This window comes from Physeter macrocephalus, chromosome 16 (genome assembly GCF_002837175.3).
Source record: "Physeter macrocephalus isolate SW-GA chromosome 16, ASM283717v5, whole genome shotgun sequence".
Lineage (NCBI taxonomy): Eukaryota > Metazoa > Chordata > Mammalia > Artiodactyla > Physeteridae > Physeter > Physeter macrocephalus.
Window position 1 is genome coordinate 68,989,642 of NC_041229.1, and position 19,039 is coordinate 69,008,680.

A 19,039-nucleotide genomic window follows, 5' to 3' on the forward strand; every position below is an offset into this window, starting at 1 on the left:
ATTGATGTAACAGCAATGCATTTAAGATAAAAGAAACGTTTGATGCACTGAGTTAAGGTTATTTTTATACTCCTGCCTCACACGATTGATAATAAAATAGAAACATGGTCCAAGGAAAACTAATCTTTATACGAACATACCTCAGAGTTAAAGGTGAGTATAGGCAGATTCCATATATTTACTTAACACTCATTAAAACAAAATCATATGCCTCATAAGAGATTTAGAACTTTGAAGAATACAGTAATTGGCCATATTAGGAAACATCTACTTTAAAGAGGTGAGGCTAGAAGTAATCTTTCTAGTGTGCAGAAGCTGGAGCTTCTCAGTAATAAATTTCCAAGTATACTTTGAACGTAGGGTAAAGGGGAATATATGAAGCATTTACAGCCACTCTTCCTTTTGAAATTCAAGTCTCTAGATCAGTGCCGTCCAATAGAAATTTCTGTGATGATTGGAATTTTTTATAGCTGTACATGCAATTTGGTAGTTCCTAGCTACGTGTGGCTATTGAGAGCTTGAAATGTGTCTAGTATGACTAAGGAACTTAATTTAAATTTGATTTGATTTTAATTAATTAAAATACAAAGAGCCATATGCAACTATCATATAGACATAAATGGCAGGCATATTAGACATCATAGCTATAGATCACTAATGTATGGTGACATTTTGTTTGGGAATATTTAAGCTTTAGTAGCACAAAACAAATAGGCTTGTAACTCTGTAATCATGAGGCATTCATTTTGAATTTATTAGAGTACTCCAGAATGGAGATCACATTTCCTAGTTTTGATACGAATGCAGCTCTGGATTCTGATCATAGCTTCTCTGACTATGATTTTAAATCACCCTATGATTTCAGCAGGATTTAAATATTGAACCTCTTGCTCCCTGAAACTATGTCTGAAACCAAATTTCTCATCCCTCCAGCTGCTTTTCCCTCTGTTACTATTATTCTGTCCTCATTTCCCGGCACAGTGCTGCAATCCTCTAGTTTTGTGTTTGCTTACAAAATTGATTTACCTAGAAAACTTGGTGTTATCTATACATCCTGTTACCTTACTCTATAGATAACAGTTGTCAAGTCTATCTCTAAACCTCTTTTCCTCTCTATTCCTTTTTTTCCTTTATCACTTTGCATACACTATTTCATGCTTTCATTATTCCTTACGCGGGCTATTGAATTATCCTTCCATTTCTAATATCCTTCGCTACCCAATCCATCTTCTACCCTTCCGCCAGAAATCTTCCGTAAACAAAACTTTGATTATACAGTTTTTTCTAATCATTAAGTTTTTGGACATTTATCAACACCCATAGAATACTGCCCAAATTCCTAGCCTGAGATTTAAAATTCTGTTACTCCCTCATGACAAAGTTGCACCCTTACTTGGAAAAATTAAGCAAACAGAGATGAGCAGTCTTGCAAAGAATAAGAGTAGAAAAATGATTTGGAAAGCTCTCTGCGTGAAAGTAACAGGCATGTAACTTGTGTTAGACTCTTCCTTGAAGTTTTCTCATAATTTTGTTTTTAGTTTCAATCCCTTTGAAAATTAAGCTGCCTCATTTGTGTAAAGCGTAATATAGGACTTAAGTTTGGTTTTCTTTATGCTTTGCCTGGAGAAAAAAAGTGAAGTATTATAAACCTTATGTTAGGTATGATGAGAGGACTCCAAAGGAGGAAAACCACAAGGAAGAATTAGTCCTACTTGAACAGCCACTGTATTACCTACTCTTAAGAGTTTACCACTGCTGGGGCTTCCCTGGTGGCACAGTGGTTGAGAGTCCGCCTGCCGATGCAGGGGACACGGGTTTGAGCCCTGGTCCGGGAACATCCCACATGCTGCAGAGCAACTAAGCCCGTGCACCACAACTACTGAGCCTGCACTCTAGGGCCTGCATGCCACAACTACTGAGCCCACATGCCACAACTACTGAAGCCCACGCGCCTAGAGCCCGTGCTTTGCAACAAGAGAAGCCACCGCAATGAGAAGCCTGTGCACCACAATGAAGAGTGGCCCCTAGAGAGAGCCTGCATGCAGCAACGAAGACCCAACGCAGCCATAAATAAATAAATAAATATTTTTTAAAAAGAGTTTACCACTGTTCATCTCTTAGAGGACTTGAGATTTTAATTAATTAAGAAGGCCATTACTTTATAACACCAAAATACCTCTCCGGTATCACCTTTATTTATCTGAAAATCCGGTCAAGCTTAACTGTTTGATATTCCCTCTGTTTGTGCACATCTGTGCTCCTTTTTAGTTATTCCCTCTACCTAGAAGAGACCCTCTCACCCCTATTTCTGTATGTCTTTAAAGATTGAGCTCAGATGTCACAGCTTAAGAATAACACGCTGACATCCCCCTCCCTTGTTCTCCAAGGAAAAGTAATCTGTTTCGCCTCTGAATCTCCTTAACACCTTTTCTTTGCTCTTTTATGGCAATTTTCATTTTCTACCTTGCGTTAGTCATTACAACCCTTCTGAGACCTGCTTGACTACTGTAAAGAGTTTGGGATTACATTAAAATGGGTCTTTGAAGATAAACAGCTGCTTAACAAGTATCCTGCAGGGGTATGGTGTACATATGACAGTTGGTACTGCCTTCTGCTTAAGTTTCAGACCTAGGATGAAGTTTTACTGGTCAGGAAATTCCAGGAAGGGTTGAAGAATGCTTTTCTGGGTTAGCTGACAATTGAATTACCCAAGTACAGTGTTAGTACCTAGGGTTAAAAGAATGGCTAAACTGCTATCCATGGAATGACTGCTGGGACCCAGACCCTCCCTGTGGACAAACAACATATTCAGAGCTCACAACTCATTTCCTTTGAACAGACTTTCCCTGGGGAAATGTAGGCAAATTGCGTACCAAAACTCTGAAGGCCATCAACTATAGGTACTCCTACACTAAAGAGGCTTGCCTTTAACCTATTCTGATTCATCGTTCATCGCCATAAGTGCTCTGTAATTAAATCTAATAACTTGTTGCCTGGCAATAGTATGTCCTCTAAATAATGTACTTGGGAACCAGCTTCTCAATTATGTGTCTCATAATTTATTAGAGATTTATACCAATGCCTGGAACCTATTTGAACTGCAGAGATTCAAGAGGGCTAATGGTGTCATCTCACTCAGTTTTTAAGATAATGGCTCTGCAAATCTGGATGTTGGACAGCCAAAAAGTTTTACAGCTACCTAAAAAAATAATAAATGAGGTGATACAAAACTTGTCAAGGTAATTTGCATTGACTGTCTTAGAAATCAACTCTTAACATATGACTTAACTCTGTGACCATAACATTTGACATCTCTTGTAATGCTTGTGCACTTGGATTTGAAGACCAATTCCCAAGTCTGACTTTAATCACCTTCCTACCAACTATTAATAATCACTGGGACTCCTAGCCTATCTTGCCCTCTGCTTTCTTCAGTAATTTTTTTTTTTTAACATCTTTATTGGAGGATAATTGCTTTACAATGGTGTGTTAGCTTCTGCTTTATAACAAAGTGAATCAGTTATACATATACACTCTTCAGTATTTTTTATGTAATCTCATTGCGGTATATATTTATCTGGTTATAGGCAAGGAATGAATGATTCTGGAACTGAGCTGAAAACCTGTCATTTGACCTCTCAATTCTAAACAGCTAACTGTTTCAATTATTAGGCCCCCTGGATTAAGGTAGAAGACTATGGAGCAGTGCTTTGGGTCTCTTCTCTGAAGGAGAAAACCCTGTCTTTGTTTTGAATATTAATCAGGAAGTAAATGTTGGTAGAGTACACAGATTGTTCTATTTGAATATTGCCCTGGGTGGTATTGTCACTCTTCTTTCCCCATCTCTCCCACTCTATATGTAGGCAATGAATATTCAAATACAAAGAATGCTTGAGCATTGGTAGGGAGATGAGTTTATTGAGTGGTATTATTTACATATTGCCTCTTTTTGTAACATTGCCAACAAATTATTATTACTATTGAGCAAAAAATGTTATAGAATCTAAAGGCTAGATGTTATCTTAGAAGTCCTTTATTCTAAATCTCTAATTTTACAGATGGAAAAACACATACAAAGATAGCATCAGAAATATCTGATGCTGAAAAATAGATTTTCCTTGAGTAAGGGGGTGTGGAAGTACAAAAAAGATGAAGGAGTTAGGGAAAATCTTGAGAACTCAGCCTATACTAACAAAATATCGAGTGGAAAATAGAGAATCTAGATTTGTTCTTGATCCTGTAGCAAAGTGCCCACATCAGGAATTGACTAACAGAAGAAAACAGGCTAGTGACTATCTAAGAAAGGAAGTGCTATATGTATGGCACTGGGCCAAAAGCTTTAAAATATATAATCTTAAAATGCATTTTATGTATCAGTTGTATACTGTGACTGCTCACCTATATGTAATTTCTTCATAAGAACCCTAAAACCTGTAATAAACATTTCAGTTACAGGATATGATTGCATCAGTGGGTAATCAATATCTGTGAAGAAGGGGAGCAGAAGATAGTGAAAAACTATGTTTTAGGCCAGTGATTCTCAGTGAGGTCCCTGGACCACCTAAGTACTTGTTAGAAACGCCAATCTTCTGACACTACCCCAGACCTTTTGAATTAGAAATCTTGGGGGTGGGACTAGAAATCTGTGTAGTAAGAAGCCCTCCAGGTGATATTCATAACCTGCTTGAAGCCAGGGTTCAGCAAATTATAGCCTGTGGACCTAATGTGGCCCATACCTGTTTTTATCAATAAAATTATATTGAAACACAGTCATACTCATTTGTTTATTATTGTTTATGGCTGTTTTATACTGCAGTGGCAGAGTTGAGTAATTGCAGAGACTTTATGGCCTGCAAAGCTCAAAGTATTTACTACTTGGTTCTTTACAGTAAAAGTTTGCTGGCTCCTGCTTTACTCCTTAGGCACTAGATAGATGTCTAAACTAAATGTATAAGCAGATATTTGCTAATTGAATTGAAGACCATAAGGAAAAAAGGAATTTCTCATGTTTTAAAAAATCTTAACCCATTATCTTTCTCTTTTAGTCAAGGATGCTATCTAAATGGACCTTTTAGTTCAAATCTGACAATCCCGAAGCAAAGGTCATCTTCTGTATCGTTAACTCACCATATATGTCTAAGAAGAGCTGGTAAGAAATCATTTTTGTGACTTAAATATGGGAGGCCTCAAAGTATATGGTAGTGCAAACCTTGTCATTACCTATTTATAGCTAATTTCGAATACCATTTCATGTGTTATAAGTTAACATAACTAAGCAGTTTGGGTTGGCTATTTGTTAACAGTTTGCTCATTCATTTATTAATTTTTGAACAATTACTATGTATCAGGCACTTTGTTAGGCACTAGCAATTCAGGGATAAAATATAGAACTATTCAACCTGAGTAGTTGTAGACAGAGAACAAGGGAAAACCCCGGAAAGAGCATTCTTTTGTAGCATGATAATTGTGGAGGGAGAAAAAAAAAAAAATCTTAATATGAGAGTAGAAAAAAACCCTGACTATATTCTATATCCTATAATAAGTCATTCTAATAGAATTTTTATCCAATTATCTATCTATGGGGGGGTGAATTGACATAACATTATATTAGTTTTAGGTGTATAGCAAAGTGATTTGATATTTGTATATATTGTGAAATGATCACCATAAGTCAACATCTGTCACCACACATAGTTAAAAAATTTTTTTCTTGTGATGAGAACTTTTAAGATCTATTCTCTTAGCAACTTTCAAATATGAAATACAGTAGTATTATGCAATACAGTATTATTAACTATAGTCACCAAAGATAATAGAATGGCATATTTAACGTATTGTAAAACAAAACTTGCCAACCTGGAATTCTTTATCCAGTGAAAATATCCTTTAAAAATTAAAGTGATATAACATTTTTTTCATACAAACAAAAGCTGGTAGAATTTATTGCTAGTAGACTTGCACTGCTAAGATTCAGCAAAGGAAGTTCCTTAGGTAGGAGGAAAATGATCCAGATTGAAGCATGGATCTGCAGGAATGAATGAAAAGCACTGGTAAGCCTAAATATGTGGATACATAAGAGAATACTGATCATTAAAAACAATGACTCCCTTGTGGCTTGCATAATGTATAAAGAAGTCAAGTATATGGTAACAGAGGCACAAAGGGTGGGAAAGGGGTAAATTGTACTTAAACTTACAGTGTACTGGCAGTGATTGAAAAGTACTAAAAAAGTTCTAATTTAAAAGAAACGAATACTTCAAAGATGCACATTGTAATATCCAGGGTGATAATTAAAAGAATAAAAGAAAAAGTATAAGTAAGAAGCTAATATAGGAGGTAAAATGGCATGATTTAAGAAAAAAACCAACCTTGAATAATCTAAAATAATACAAGAAAAGAGAAAATAAGAAACAAAAACATAAAGAATAACTAAAAAAGAAATAGCAAGACGGAGGATTAAGCAAACTATATTAAATATACACCTTGCGTGGGTGGCTGGTAGGGGAGCTGGGGGTGCCAGGGATCTGACCAGAGTTGTTAGAGTATATTATCTAAAATGTGCAGTTTTCCACAAAAAAGTTGAAAATACACTCCAGTTAATAGATACAGACTGTCAGACAATTAACAACACAAGACTCAAGTACATGCTCTTTACAAAAGGCACACTAAATATAAGGACACAGGTCTCATCTCATGGGTATAAAACACACAAACCAAAAATTGACAGAACTAAAGGGAGAGAAAGACAAATCTGTATTCATTTTGGAGATTTTAACTCACCACTCTCATTATCTAGTTGAATAAGCAAACCAAAATATTAGTAATAGATAAATGGAAAATTAGGACAACATGATTTAACTGACTTGACCTAATTGACTATAAAACAGCACACTCAGACATTAGAAGATACATATTTTTTTCCAAGGACACACACAAGATTGATCAAAATAGACCTTTTGCTGAGCTATAAAACAAGTTTCAAAGGATTAAAATCATATATAGAGATCAGCTTCCGGAATGGCAGAGAGAGGATCTCAGTAAACTTGTTCTTCTGCTAAAACAACAAAAATAGGGGCAAAAAACTAAACTCAATCATTTCAGAATTCTGGAAGTTAACAAAAGCCAGAGAACTAGAAGTCATCTATACAAGAGAAACTAACTACAGAACCTTGGTGAGACAGTGGGGTTCTGCGACAGTTTTATTGGGGGCACTTCCCAAACCCTCTCTCTGCCCAGCTCAGTGATACTACAGCTAAAAGCCACTAGCTTTGCAGCCGATAGAGTCTGACCGCTTTAGAAACTGCATTAAAGCAACAACCTGATAGTACAGTAAACGTTTTGTTCAAGCTCTCTGGAAAACACTTCTATTCCCAGGGTGCTGTGGATATTTCATTTGACTCAGAGCTCAGCTCTCCAAAAACACAAACAAGAAACCCCTTTACCCTATGCCAGGCAACATTGTGAGTGCGTAAGGCTGTGATTTAAACTGGGGCAAACAAGAGCTGATTGGGAATTTGAAAGGAAATCCTGGACACTAGATGACCCTGGGGAAGTGGAAAGCTCTGGCAACAGAAGAGGATAGTTTTTTTTTTTTTTTTTTTTTTTTAACAAAAGGGGCCAGAACAACTGGATATCCCAGAAAAGAATTTGGACACTTATCCCACCACATATACTAGGCTGAGCACATGTTTAGGGCTGTGCACGTGCCCAGGAAAGATCTGGGAAAGGCGAAGGCCCTGGTCACTCCATCTGTAGCTGACCTTGAGGTCCTGCACAAGCAGGAAGTAAAAGCTAAGGCTGTCTTGTAAACTGCCTGGAAGTTTGAAGTTGTGTCTTTTCAAACAGATTCTCATCTACAGATGACACAGAGTCAAGACATTTAAAGTAATCTTCTGTCTCATCTAAATTACACTGACCCAAGAATGGCTTCTAAGGAGTCAAGCGTAAATCAAGGAGAAAAGGGAAAAAAAGGCAGCAGAGAACTCAGTGGCTACACACCTCAGAGAAAACAAAATCTACATAATGAGTCCAGGAAATCACTCAATGAATAATCAGAAACAAAAAACGAACAAACCAAAACCAGGAACATAAACCTTGAGGGTGGGAGAGATCTGATATCAGAATTGTTACAATATATTATCTAAAATGTCCAGTTTTCAACAAAAAAACCATGAAGCATGCAAAGAAACAAGAAATTTTTTGCCATGTAGACAATGAAAAACAGCCAACAAAATTTCCCTGAGGAGGCTTGGATTTGGGATTTAGTAATGACTTTAAATCTGCTACCATAAATATGTTTAAAGAACTTGAGGAAACCATATCTAAAGTAAGGACAGTATGATAACAATGTCTCACCACAGAAAGAATACAAAGAACTAGAAATTATAAAATAAAATTATAAAATAATTTAAATAATTATAAAATAATTACCACTTCTACTCAATATTGGGTTGGAGGTTCTATTCAGGGAAGTTTAGGTAAAAATGAATAAAAGGAAGATGTAAAACTATTTGCAGACAACAAAATCATATATTTATAAATCCTAAGAAATTCATTAAACCTATTACAACCAATAAACAAGTTCATCAGTGTGGCAGAATACAAGATCTATATGCAATAATCAATTGTATTTCTATATACTAGCAATGAACAATGCAAAACTGAAATTAAGAAAATAATTTCAAGACTTCCCTGGTGGCGCAGTGGTTAAGAATCTGCCTGCCATTGCAGGGGACACGGGTTCAATCCCTGGTCTGGGAAGATCCCACATGTCGCAGAGCAACTGAGCCCGTGTGCCACAACTACTGAGCCTGTGCTCTAGAGCCTGTGAGCCACAACTACTGAGCCTGCGTGCTGCAACTACTGAAGCCCGCGAGCCTAGAGCCCATGCTCTGCAACAAGAGAAGCCACCACAGTGAGAAGCACCCCCACCCCAACGAAGAGTAGCCCCCCGCTCGCCGCAGCTAGAGAAAGCCCTCGCACAGCAATGAAGACCCAACGCAGCCAAAAATAAAATAAATAAATTTATTTTAAAAAAAGAAAAAAAAACTTTGGAATAAATTTAACAAAATAGTGCAAGACTTGTACACTGAAAACTATAAAACGTTGAAATTAAAGAAGACCCAGATATGTTTTTTTTTTTAATTTTTGACTACGCTGCGTGGCATGTGAGATCTTAGTTCCCCGACCAGGGATCACACCCATGCCCCCTGCATTGGCACGCAGAGTCTTAACCACTGGACCAACCAGGGAAGTCGCAGGAAGACCCATATGGAAAATATCCCATGTTCATGGACCAGAAGACTTAATATTGTTAAGATGGCAATACTCCTTAAATTGTTCTAAATTTAGTACAAATCCTTATCAAAATCTGAGCTGGCTTCTTTGCAGAAATTTGAGAAGCTGATCTGAAAAGTCATAGAAATTCAAGGGACCCACTGTAGCTGAAATAATCTTTAATAAAAAAAAGAAGAAAAAAACCGGGGGACTCACACTTTTAAATTTTAAAACTTACTACCAAGCTATGGTAATCAAGACAGTAACACTGGCATAAGGATATTCCAACTCAGTAGTATAGAATTAAGAGTCCAGAAATAAACCCTTACATGGTCAATTGATTTTCAGCCAGTGTGCCAAGGTAATTCAATGGGGAAGGAATAGTGTTTTTAACAAATGATGTTGGGACAACTGCATAGATATACAAATGAAAAAGAATGAATTTGAAACCATACCTGTCATCATACTCAAAAATTAACTCTAAATGCTCGGACACTCAAATATAAGAGTGAAACCATAAAACTTGTAGAAGAAAACATAGGAGAAAATCTCTGAGTTTGGATATTCTTAGACACCAAAAGTACACTCCATAAATGAAATAAATTGATAATAGAGGGGGACTTCCCTGGTGGCACAGTGGATAAGACTATGTGCTCCCAATGAAGGGGACCCAGGTTCGATCCCTGGTCAGGGAACTAGATCCCACATGCAAGCCGCAACTAAGAGTTCGCATGCTGCAACTAAAGAGCCTGTGAGCCGCAACTAAGGAGCTCGCCTGCCGCAACTAAGACCCAGTGCAACCAAATAAATAAATATTTTTTAAAAATTGATAATAGGAATTCATTAAAATTAAATCACTTGTGTTTACTTCAACAGACACCTAAAGAAAGTGAAAAGACAGTCCACAGGATGGGAGAAAATATTTGCAAATTATGATTTGACAATGGACTTGTATTCAGAATAGACAAAGATGTCTTAAAACTCAAAGATAAACACACAAATGACCTCACTAAAAAATTGGCAAAAGATTTGAATAGATGTTTCTCCAAAGAAGGTATACAAATGGCCCTAACCACGTGAAAAGATACTCAGCATCATTAGTCATTAGGGAAATGCAAATCAAACCACAAGGAATCATGACTTCACACCCACTATGATGTCTATAATTCTAAAGACAGTATAATAAGTGTTGGAAAAATGTTGAGAGGTAGGAACACTCATACATCACTGATTGGAAAGTAAAATGCTACAGCTACTATGGAAAACAATTTGGCAGTTCAGTACTTGAACAGAGAAATAAAATTGTTCTATATTCATACATACAATTTTATATGTCATTCAAAATGAATGAACATGTTAAACATCTTTTTAAAATGTTGAGCAAGGCATAAAAGCATTTATACTATCTGATTCAATTTACAAAGTTCAAAGAAAGGGCAAAACTAAACTGTAAAGAGCTACATATGTGGTATAAATATAAAGAGAGGCAAGAAAAACACTACCATAAAAGTCAAAGTAACGCTTTCCTTTAATGAGAGGGAGGGGAATTAGATATTGGACATGGGTTTCTGATCTCTGGCCATGTTTTATATTTTAGCTTGAGTGGTGAGCATTCCTGTTATAACTTTTCTGTATGTGTGTTATATTTCACAATTTAAAAGATTTATAATAAAAACGATGAATCTGTATTGTAGAAAGTATTTTGTAAGGGTTGCTGGGTTTTTCTTTACCATTTTGTCTTCTCCTCGAAGCTTTTCTATGTTATATGAAATTTCTACCCTAAAATTAGTCTATCCTTTATTCTTCTCAGCCTGTTTGTCAGGGTTTTGGACACTCAGTATTATAATAGAAAAAAGAATGCTGAAAATTGGGACTTTAGTCTCCAGTTAGTAACTAACTGTTATTATTTTGACAAGAAAGATACTTCCCCTTTCTAGTCCTCAGTTTCCTCTTCTGAAACATTAAAGTGTTTGACCAATTATTTATAAAATCTTTTTCAGCCCCAATATTATATGAAATTATAGGAGCCTCTAAACAAATCAGTTTGATAGAACAACATTTGGCAGCCCTGCACATGTAAAATGAAAATGCTACTTAACTCACAGGGCTATTATGAAGATTAAATAAAATAACACATATTCGTCAGGGTTTTCCAGACAAATAGAACTAATAGGATGTTCGTGCATGTGTATATACCTACATACATACATATATACTTACATACATATACATGGGGTGGGGAGTGATTGATTGATTGATTGACTGATGGGGATTGGCTCTCCAGATTGAGAGGGCTGTCAGGTCCAGAATTTTTAGGGCAGGCTGCCAGGCTGGAAATTCTAGCAGGAGTCGATGTTGCAGTTTTGACTCTGAAGGCAGTCTGGAGGGAAAATTCCTTCCTCTTTGGAGGACTTCAGTCTTTCTCTTAAGGCCTTCAACAAATTGGATGAGGCCAGTCCACATTATAAAGGGCAACATGCTTTATTCAGTCTACAGATTTCAATGTTAATCACATCTGAAAAATACCTTCACAGCAACATCTAGACTAGAATTTGACCAAACAACTGGACATGATAGCCTAGCCAAGTTGACACATAAAATTAACCATCACACACATCTGTAACTATGTCTGAAAATACAGTAATACCTTAACAACTGTTATTTGCTTTCCTCTCTGATTCACATTTTACTTGGATCTTTATTTCAAAATAAACTTTTAAATCCACCTACACCTCTCCAGATATACACTTAGTTCAAGGCACCCAGCAAAGGCTCTTGAGTAAATCAATAGGATTAGGGATGTATTTCTGAAACACTCTTTTTTTCCCCTTATTTTAACACTTAGCACTTGTTTGTATTTTCCACTAGACTTTAGGTTCATTGAGTTGTAGGGATGGCATCTTTTTCTCCATTGTGAAACACTGCACGTTTTCCAGCATATAATAGGCTCTCAAATACTTGTTGAATGAATGAATGAGCTGGAAGGATGTGGATTTTTTTTAAGGGATCTGCTGTTGTGTTAATATAATTTTATCATATGCTTAATTTGCTTAATGCTATCAAGAACTTTGGTTCTTCAATAAAAATGAATTGTATTGAAAAATATTCAATAAAATTTGGTAAAGATGCTTTTGTTCATGTGGATAATCAAGCTGGTAGGGACACAAAATGTTAAAGATAAAGACCAATATGAATTAGGAAAATTTGTGCCACACATTATGTACATTTTATACTTTTAGTATTTACCTACTATGTGCCATCCTGCCACAGGGTGTTTATTCCACAGTCATCGATGATGACAATATGGTCTATATTCTGCCTGAATTTGTAGAAGGTCTTGAAGATAGCTCCATGTAGAAATCTAGTTAGTTTATAATTTAACTGTAAATGCTTTCTTTAAAGAAGGAAGATGCTCTTTATAAACACCCAAACACAGACAATAAACACACCCATATCAGTACATACATACATACATATCTCTTTCTTCTCTTGCAATTTTTTAGGTGCTTTACCCGGCCTGAATTCTCCCAGTCATGGACCAATGTCTGCTGGCTCTCCAACTAACCGATCGCCTATAGAATTTCCTGACACTGCTGATTTTCTTACTAAGCCAAGTGTTATTTTACACAGATCTCTGAGCAATGCACCCAATTCACCAGATTTTTATCAGCAACTTAGAAATTCTGATAGCAATTTATGTAACAGGTAAGTTTCCCAAGTGTTTACTATTTGTTTCAAAATATAGGTTATTTTAATAAAGTATTACCAGTTTTCTTGTTCTGTATTATAACTAGATGATTAATGAATACTATATCCTCTTCTTCATCTAGTAGTTTTTATTCTAAACAATTTTTTTTCATTTCAGTGCCATTTTTCATTTCCCAGCTAAATGATCTCCATCTGAAGTGAAATACAGTGTTATTTTATCCATCATAAGATATCAGTAAATGTATGAGAATTATTTTAGTATGTACTAATTTAGTACCTATTTACAGTACCCAGTTCATATGGTGTTTGTTCTCATTTCTGCTTTGAAGGTAATAAGTGTTTATCTCAGATCTCAGTGTTACTTCCAAAATATGTTATTTCCTTCATAGGGACACAGGTGCTTTCTAGGATAAAGCCTGTTAAGTTTATAGAGAGACTGGAATATTAGGATATTTTGCAGTTGGGATCTGGCAGTTAAAAAATAACCAGATTTTCTGATTGTATTTAAGTAAAAAAATTTTGCCTCACTTATCATATACATATATTTATCTGTTTTATTTTATAAGCTGTGGACATCAAATATTGAAATATGCTTCAGCATCTGAACCAGAGTCTGGTGCAGACTGCCACAGGGAAAAGTCAGGTGAGACTGCAAAAGTCATGTGCGTTTAAATTTAAGAACAATTTCTTACATTGTTTTTTAAAATGAATAAATAAATGAGTTTTTTAGTTTATCCATCTTTAAAATGAAGATTATAATCTTTTTTACTTCACAGAGGAGTTATTAGCGCATTATAAATAATAGATGGTGAAAGTATTTTGAAGAGTAAAAATGTGCTGTATGAATGAATATAGTCTTATGTTATGGCTAGGGTTCATAAATAGTGAGATTAACTATATTAACTTCGAAATTTAAATTGCATAATCTTAGCTCAAAAGGGTTTGCATACATTTTAAAATAATTACACAAGGGAGTTGTTTTAAAATTTAGTTAATTATGTTATTCTGAAACATACCCTCAAACAAGAAATATTGTTAGTGATAAAGTTACAGTTGTTTTATAATTTTAAAACATTGATGACTCAAGTGTCCACTAATAGTTAACTAGGTAACTCAGACCATCATATCCCCTGAAGGTAGCTAGAAAAGTTACAAGTTATTAACAACAACAAAAAAATCTGCTTGAAGCCATTGAAGAACTAACAAGCTCCTCAGAATTTCCAGTATAAGACCTGGAGGGGGACAGAAATCCAAGAAAGTGAGTCTCAAGTTTGGGGCTACCAGAAGGGTGTTCGCTGCTTCCAGAGGGGCCAGAAACTGATAGAATGAGCAGTCCCTTTTGGTAGCTTCATGGGACTACGGAGGCAAAGATTGGAATTGAAGGCTTGCCGTGGTAGGAGTAATTGGTAAACTCAGCAGTACTGAATCCTAAGAATAAAGGTAAACCAGAAATAGGCCCTTTCAGGGGTCATAGGTGCATATCAATCCCTTCACATACTTTAAAATTCACCCTTTTATAGTGTACAATTTAATAGTTTTGGGGTTTTACATTTTAAAGGACTAAAAAACAACAAGAAAGAAGACCAATCCTTCACAAACTTCCAAAAAATAGGAGGGTAAACTTCCCAACTCATTCTATAAATGAAACCAGTATTACTATTATACCATAAGCAGACAAAGGCATCACAAGAAAATAAAACTATAGACCAACATTTCCAATATCCTTAAAAAAATACTAGCACACTGAATCTAGCAACAGATAAAATGTCATACCATGACCGATTGGTATTTATGCCAGGAATGCAAGGGTGGTTTAGCATTTGAAAATTAATCAATGTAATACATCCCATTAAAGAGGGGGAAAAAATCACATGATAATCTATCTAGATGCAGAAAAAGCATTTGACAAAATCCAGCACTCCTTCATGATGAAAACACTCAAACCAGTAATATCAGAGAAGTCCTTCAATCTGATAAAGGGCATCTTTGAAACAAACACAGAGCTAACATCATCCTTACTGGAGGAAGACTGATGCTTTCCCCCTAAGATCAAGAATAAGAGAAGGGACATGACTCTTTTTGAATTTTTTTACAATAGCCAGGACATGGAAGCAACCTAAGTGTCCATCGACAGATGAAAGGAAATGGTTCTGAAGAACCTAGGGGCAGGACAGGAATAAAGACGCAGAGTAGAGAATGGACTTGAAGACATGGGGAAGGGGAAGGGGAAGCTGAGACAAAGTGAGAGAGTGGCGTGGACATATATACACCACCAAATGTAAAATAGGTAGCTAGTGGGAAGCAGCCGCATAGCACAGGGAGATCAGCTCGGTGCTTTGTGACCACCTAGTGGGGTGGGATAGGGAGGGAGAAGCAAGAGGGAAGGGATATGGGGATATATGTATATGTATAGCTGATTCACTTTGCCATACAGCAGCAACTAACACAACAATGTAAAGCAATTATACTCCAATAAAGATGTTAAAAAAAAAAAAGAAGAAGAGAAGGATTTTTGCTTTCAGCACTTGTATTCAATATTATACTGGAGGTTCTAGCCAGGAAAATTTCTAGAAAGATAAAAAAAGAAAGATATCTGAGTGGAAATAAAGAAATAAAACTGTCCTTATTCACAGATCATTTGTAGAAAATTCCAAATACAAACAAACACACACACACACAATTATTAGAACCAATAAACAAGTTTAGCAAAGTCACAAGATCAAAGTACAAAATCAATTGTATTTCTATATACCAGAAATGAACCACCAAAAATTGAAATTTAGAAAATGTTTCCATTCATAATAGTATCAAAAAGAATAAAGTTAGAATAAATTTAACAAAAGAAGTAGGAGATTTATAAACAAATCTATAAAACATTGTTGAGAAAACTAAAGAAAGAAAATTAAAGAAAAATTAAAGAAACTAAATAAATTGAGAGGCATTGCATAGCAAACAGATTGGGAAACTCAGTACTGTCAACAGGCTATTCTTCCAAATTGATCTGTAAATTCATTGCAATTCTGATCAAATTCCAGTAGGCTTATTTTGGTATAAATTGACAAATTGGTGTTAAAATTTAACATGGAAATACAAATGGCCTAAAATAGCCAAAACAATTTGGAAGAATAACAAATTTGGAGGACTGACACTACCTGATTTCAAAACTTATTTCCACTTCAAAAGACACCAATAAGAAAATCCAAGACAAACCACAGACTGGGAGAAAATATTTGCTAATTATACATCTGATAAAGGTCTTATAACCATGACATATAACTCTTTAACTCAATAGCAAGTCAACCAACTCAATTAAAACACAGGCAAAAGATTTTAGATATTTTGGTGGAAGACTTTTGGTGGAGGATATGAAGGATATAAATGAATGGGTAGTAAACACATGAAAAAATTATTAACATCATTAGTCATTAGGAAAATGCAGATTAATACTACAGTGAAATACCAGTAAACTCAAACCAGAATAGCTATAATCAAAAAGACAGACAATACCAAGTGTTGGCAGGTATGCAGAGAAATTGGAACTTGTGCATTGCTGATGGGAATGTAAAATGGTAAACCCACTTTGGAAAACATTTTGACAGTTTCTTTAAAAGGTAGACATGGAGACTTCCCTGGTGGTCCGGTGGTTAAGACTCTGTGCTTCCACTGTGGGGGGTGTGGGTTCGATCCCTGGTTGGGGAACTAAGATCCCACATGCAGTGTGGTGCGGCCAAAAAAACACAAAACACAAACAAACAAAAAAGTTAGACATAAATTTACTGTATTACCCAGCAGTAACATGGATAAGAATTTACTCAAGAGAAAACATGAGCACTCAGAGACAGGATTATGAATGCTTATGACATCATTATTCATGATAGTGCTAAACTGGAAAAGATCAAAATGTCCATCAACTTGTAAATGAATAAATATCATGTGATATATCCATACAATGGGATTCTGTTTAACAAAAGAAGAATAAACTGCTGATACATGCTACTACGTGGATAAACTTCCAACCATTATTCTAAGTGAAAAAAACTAAGCTAAAAAGATTATATATTATTTGATTCTATTTATATGAAATTCTAGAAAAGGCAAATTTATAGAGACAATAATCAGAATAGCAGTTGCCTGGGGTGAAAATAAGGATGAACTGTAAATAGGCATAAGGGTGCTTTTTGGGGTGATGAGAATGTTCTAAAACTAGACTGTCATGCATAGAGAACAGACTTGTGGTTCCAAGAGGGAGGGGTTTGGGGGAGACATGCAGTGGGAGGTTTGGATTAGTAGATGTAAAGTATTATATATATAGAATAGATGAACAACAAGGTCCTACTGTGCAGCACAGAGAACTATATTCAATATCCTATGATAAACCATGATGGAAAAGAATATTAAAAAAGAATGTAGGACTTCCCTGGCAGTCCAATGCTTAAGACTCTACACTTCCACTGCAGGGGGCTTAGGTTCGATCCCTGGTCAGGGAACTAAGGTTCTACATGCCACACAGCGTGGCCAAAAAATAAAAAAATTTAAAAATATAATGTATATATATGTATAACTGAATCACTTTGCTGTACAGCAGAAATTAACACAACATTGTATATCAACTATACTTCAATAAAAAAAGACTTTTTTGAATCTAAAGACCAAAGCAATCAGGTGTTTTGAAGACAATGATGATGATAACAAAAATTCTGGGCCAAAAAAACAAACAAAAAAACTACATTGTCATGAATATTGCAGAAGTCTAAATTTACTAAAATTATTGAATTATACACTTACTCTGAGTGGGTTTTATGGCATGTAATTATACTCAATAAAGCCTTTTAAAAACCACAACAGATTATTAATTCTCACAGTTCTTTGCATTGACTGGTCTCAGCTGTGAGATTCTCACTTGAGGACTGTCATGTAATTGCAGTCAGATATTGGCAAGGGTAACAGTCATCCAAAGGATTGATTGGACTGAATTTCCAAGATGTCTCATGTGTCTGCTGGCTATTGACCAGTCCATTTAAATATGACCTCTCTCTGGTCTTCTTCCAACATTTTGGCTGGAGGCCAAAAGAGGAGGCTATGGAAGCTGCCAGTCCAGTTGATGGCTCAACCCAGACCAGACAAAGTTGTCATTTCTGTCATATTCTGTTAATCAGAGCAGTCATGTGGCCTGTCCAGATTCCAGGGGGTTGGGAAATAAATTCTCTCTTGATGGAACAATAAGAATACATTTCAAAAGAATGCATGTGGGATAAGAGTACTGTGGACATCTTTGGAGAAGAAATTGCTATATTTATTTCATCTGTTTTTCTTATTATCTGTAAGATATAGTTATTAGGAATTTAGATCATTAAAAAGTAAATCATGTACTTCAAATGTCAACAATTTTTGGATTGATGGCTATTTTAGAATATAATTGTAGTTAGTGCCTTAACTTACCAAGAACAGTTGAATAATCTGAATTTTTTAATTTTCTTAAAATAAAGTGTGTTCATTTGGAAACATTTGAAAAGTAATATTTTCCAAAGGGTAATACTTCCTGATCATGATCAGTTAATGATTTTTTAGTATATTCAGTGTGTTAGGTTCAGATTTGACTGACAGTTATTGATCACCTATTATGTGTAACATCTAGTAAAATAGGTGTTATTATCCACATTCTACAGGGGGAAAAGCTTGCCATTATTAAGTACAAAATTCAGGATTTAAACCTAGTTCTTCTGAAAGAACGTCTATATGTGTATAACTGAGTCACTTTGCTGTACAGCAGAGATTGGCACAGCATTGTAAATTAACTAGACTTCAATATAAATAAATAATCAACCAACCAACCAACCAACCTACTTCTTCTGAAAGTCAACTCGAATGAGTACTCTTAAAAACACTTTTATTGGGGCTTCCCTGATGGCGCAGTGGTTGAGAGTCCGCCTGCCGATGCAGGGGACACGGGTTCGTGCCCCGGTCCGGGAAGATCCCACATGCCGCGGAGCGGCTAGGCCCGTGAGCCATGGCCGTTGAGCCTGCGCGTCCGGAGCCTGTGCTCCGCAACGGGAGA

General features: G+C 35.8%; 1 protein-coding gene across 4 annotated transcripts in view; it reads left to right on the plus strand.

Moving 5' to 3' along the window:
* The window catches only part of PDE3B (phosphodiesterase 3B), a 170,472-nt gene that overhangs the window by 116,352 nt on the left and 35,081 nt on the right, over window positions 1-19,039 (plus strand). For all 4 annotated transcript variants that reach the window (XM_028501550.1, XM_028501551.2, XM_055091698.1 and 1 more), the window contains exons 5-7: window positions 5,046-5,149; window positions 12,780-12,981; window positions 13,551-13,627. In XM_028501550.1, the coding sequence (XP_028357351.1) occupies window positions 5,046-5,149; window positions 12,780-12,981; window positions 13,551-13,627 (383 nt within the window). The remainder of the gene's footprint in view (window positions 1-5,045; window positions 5,150-12,779; window positions 12,982-13,550; window positions 13,628-19,039) is intronic.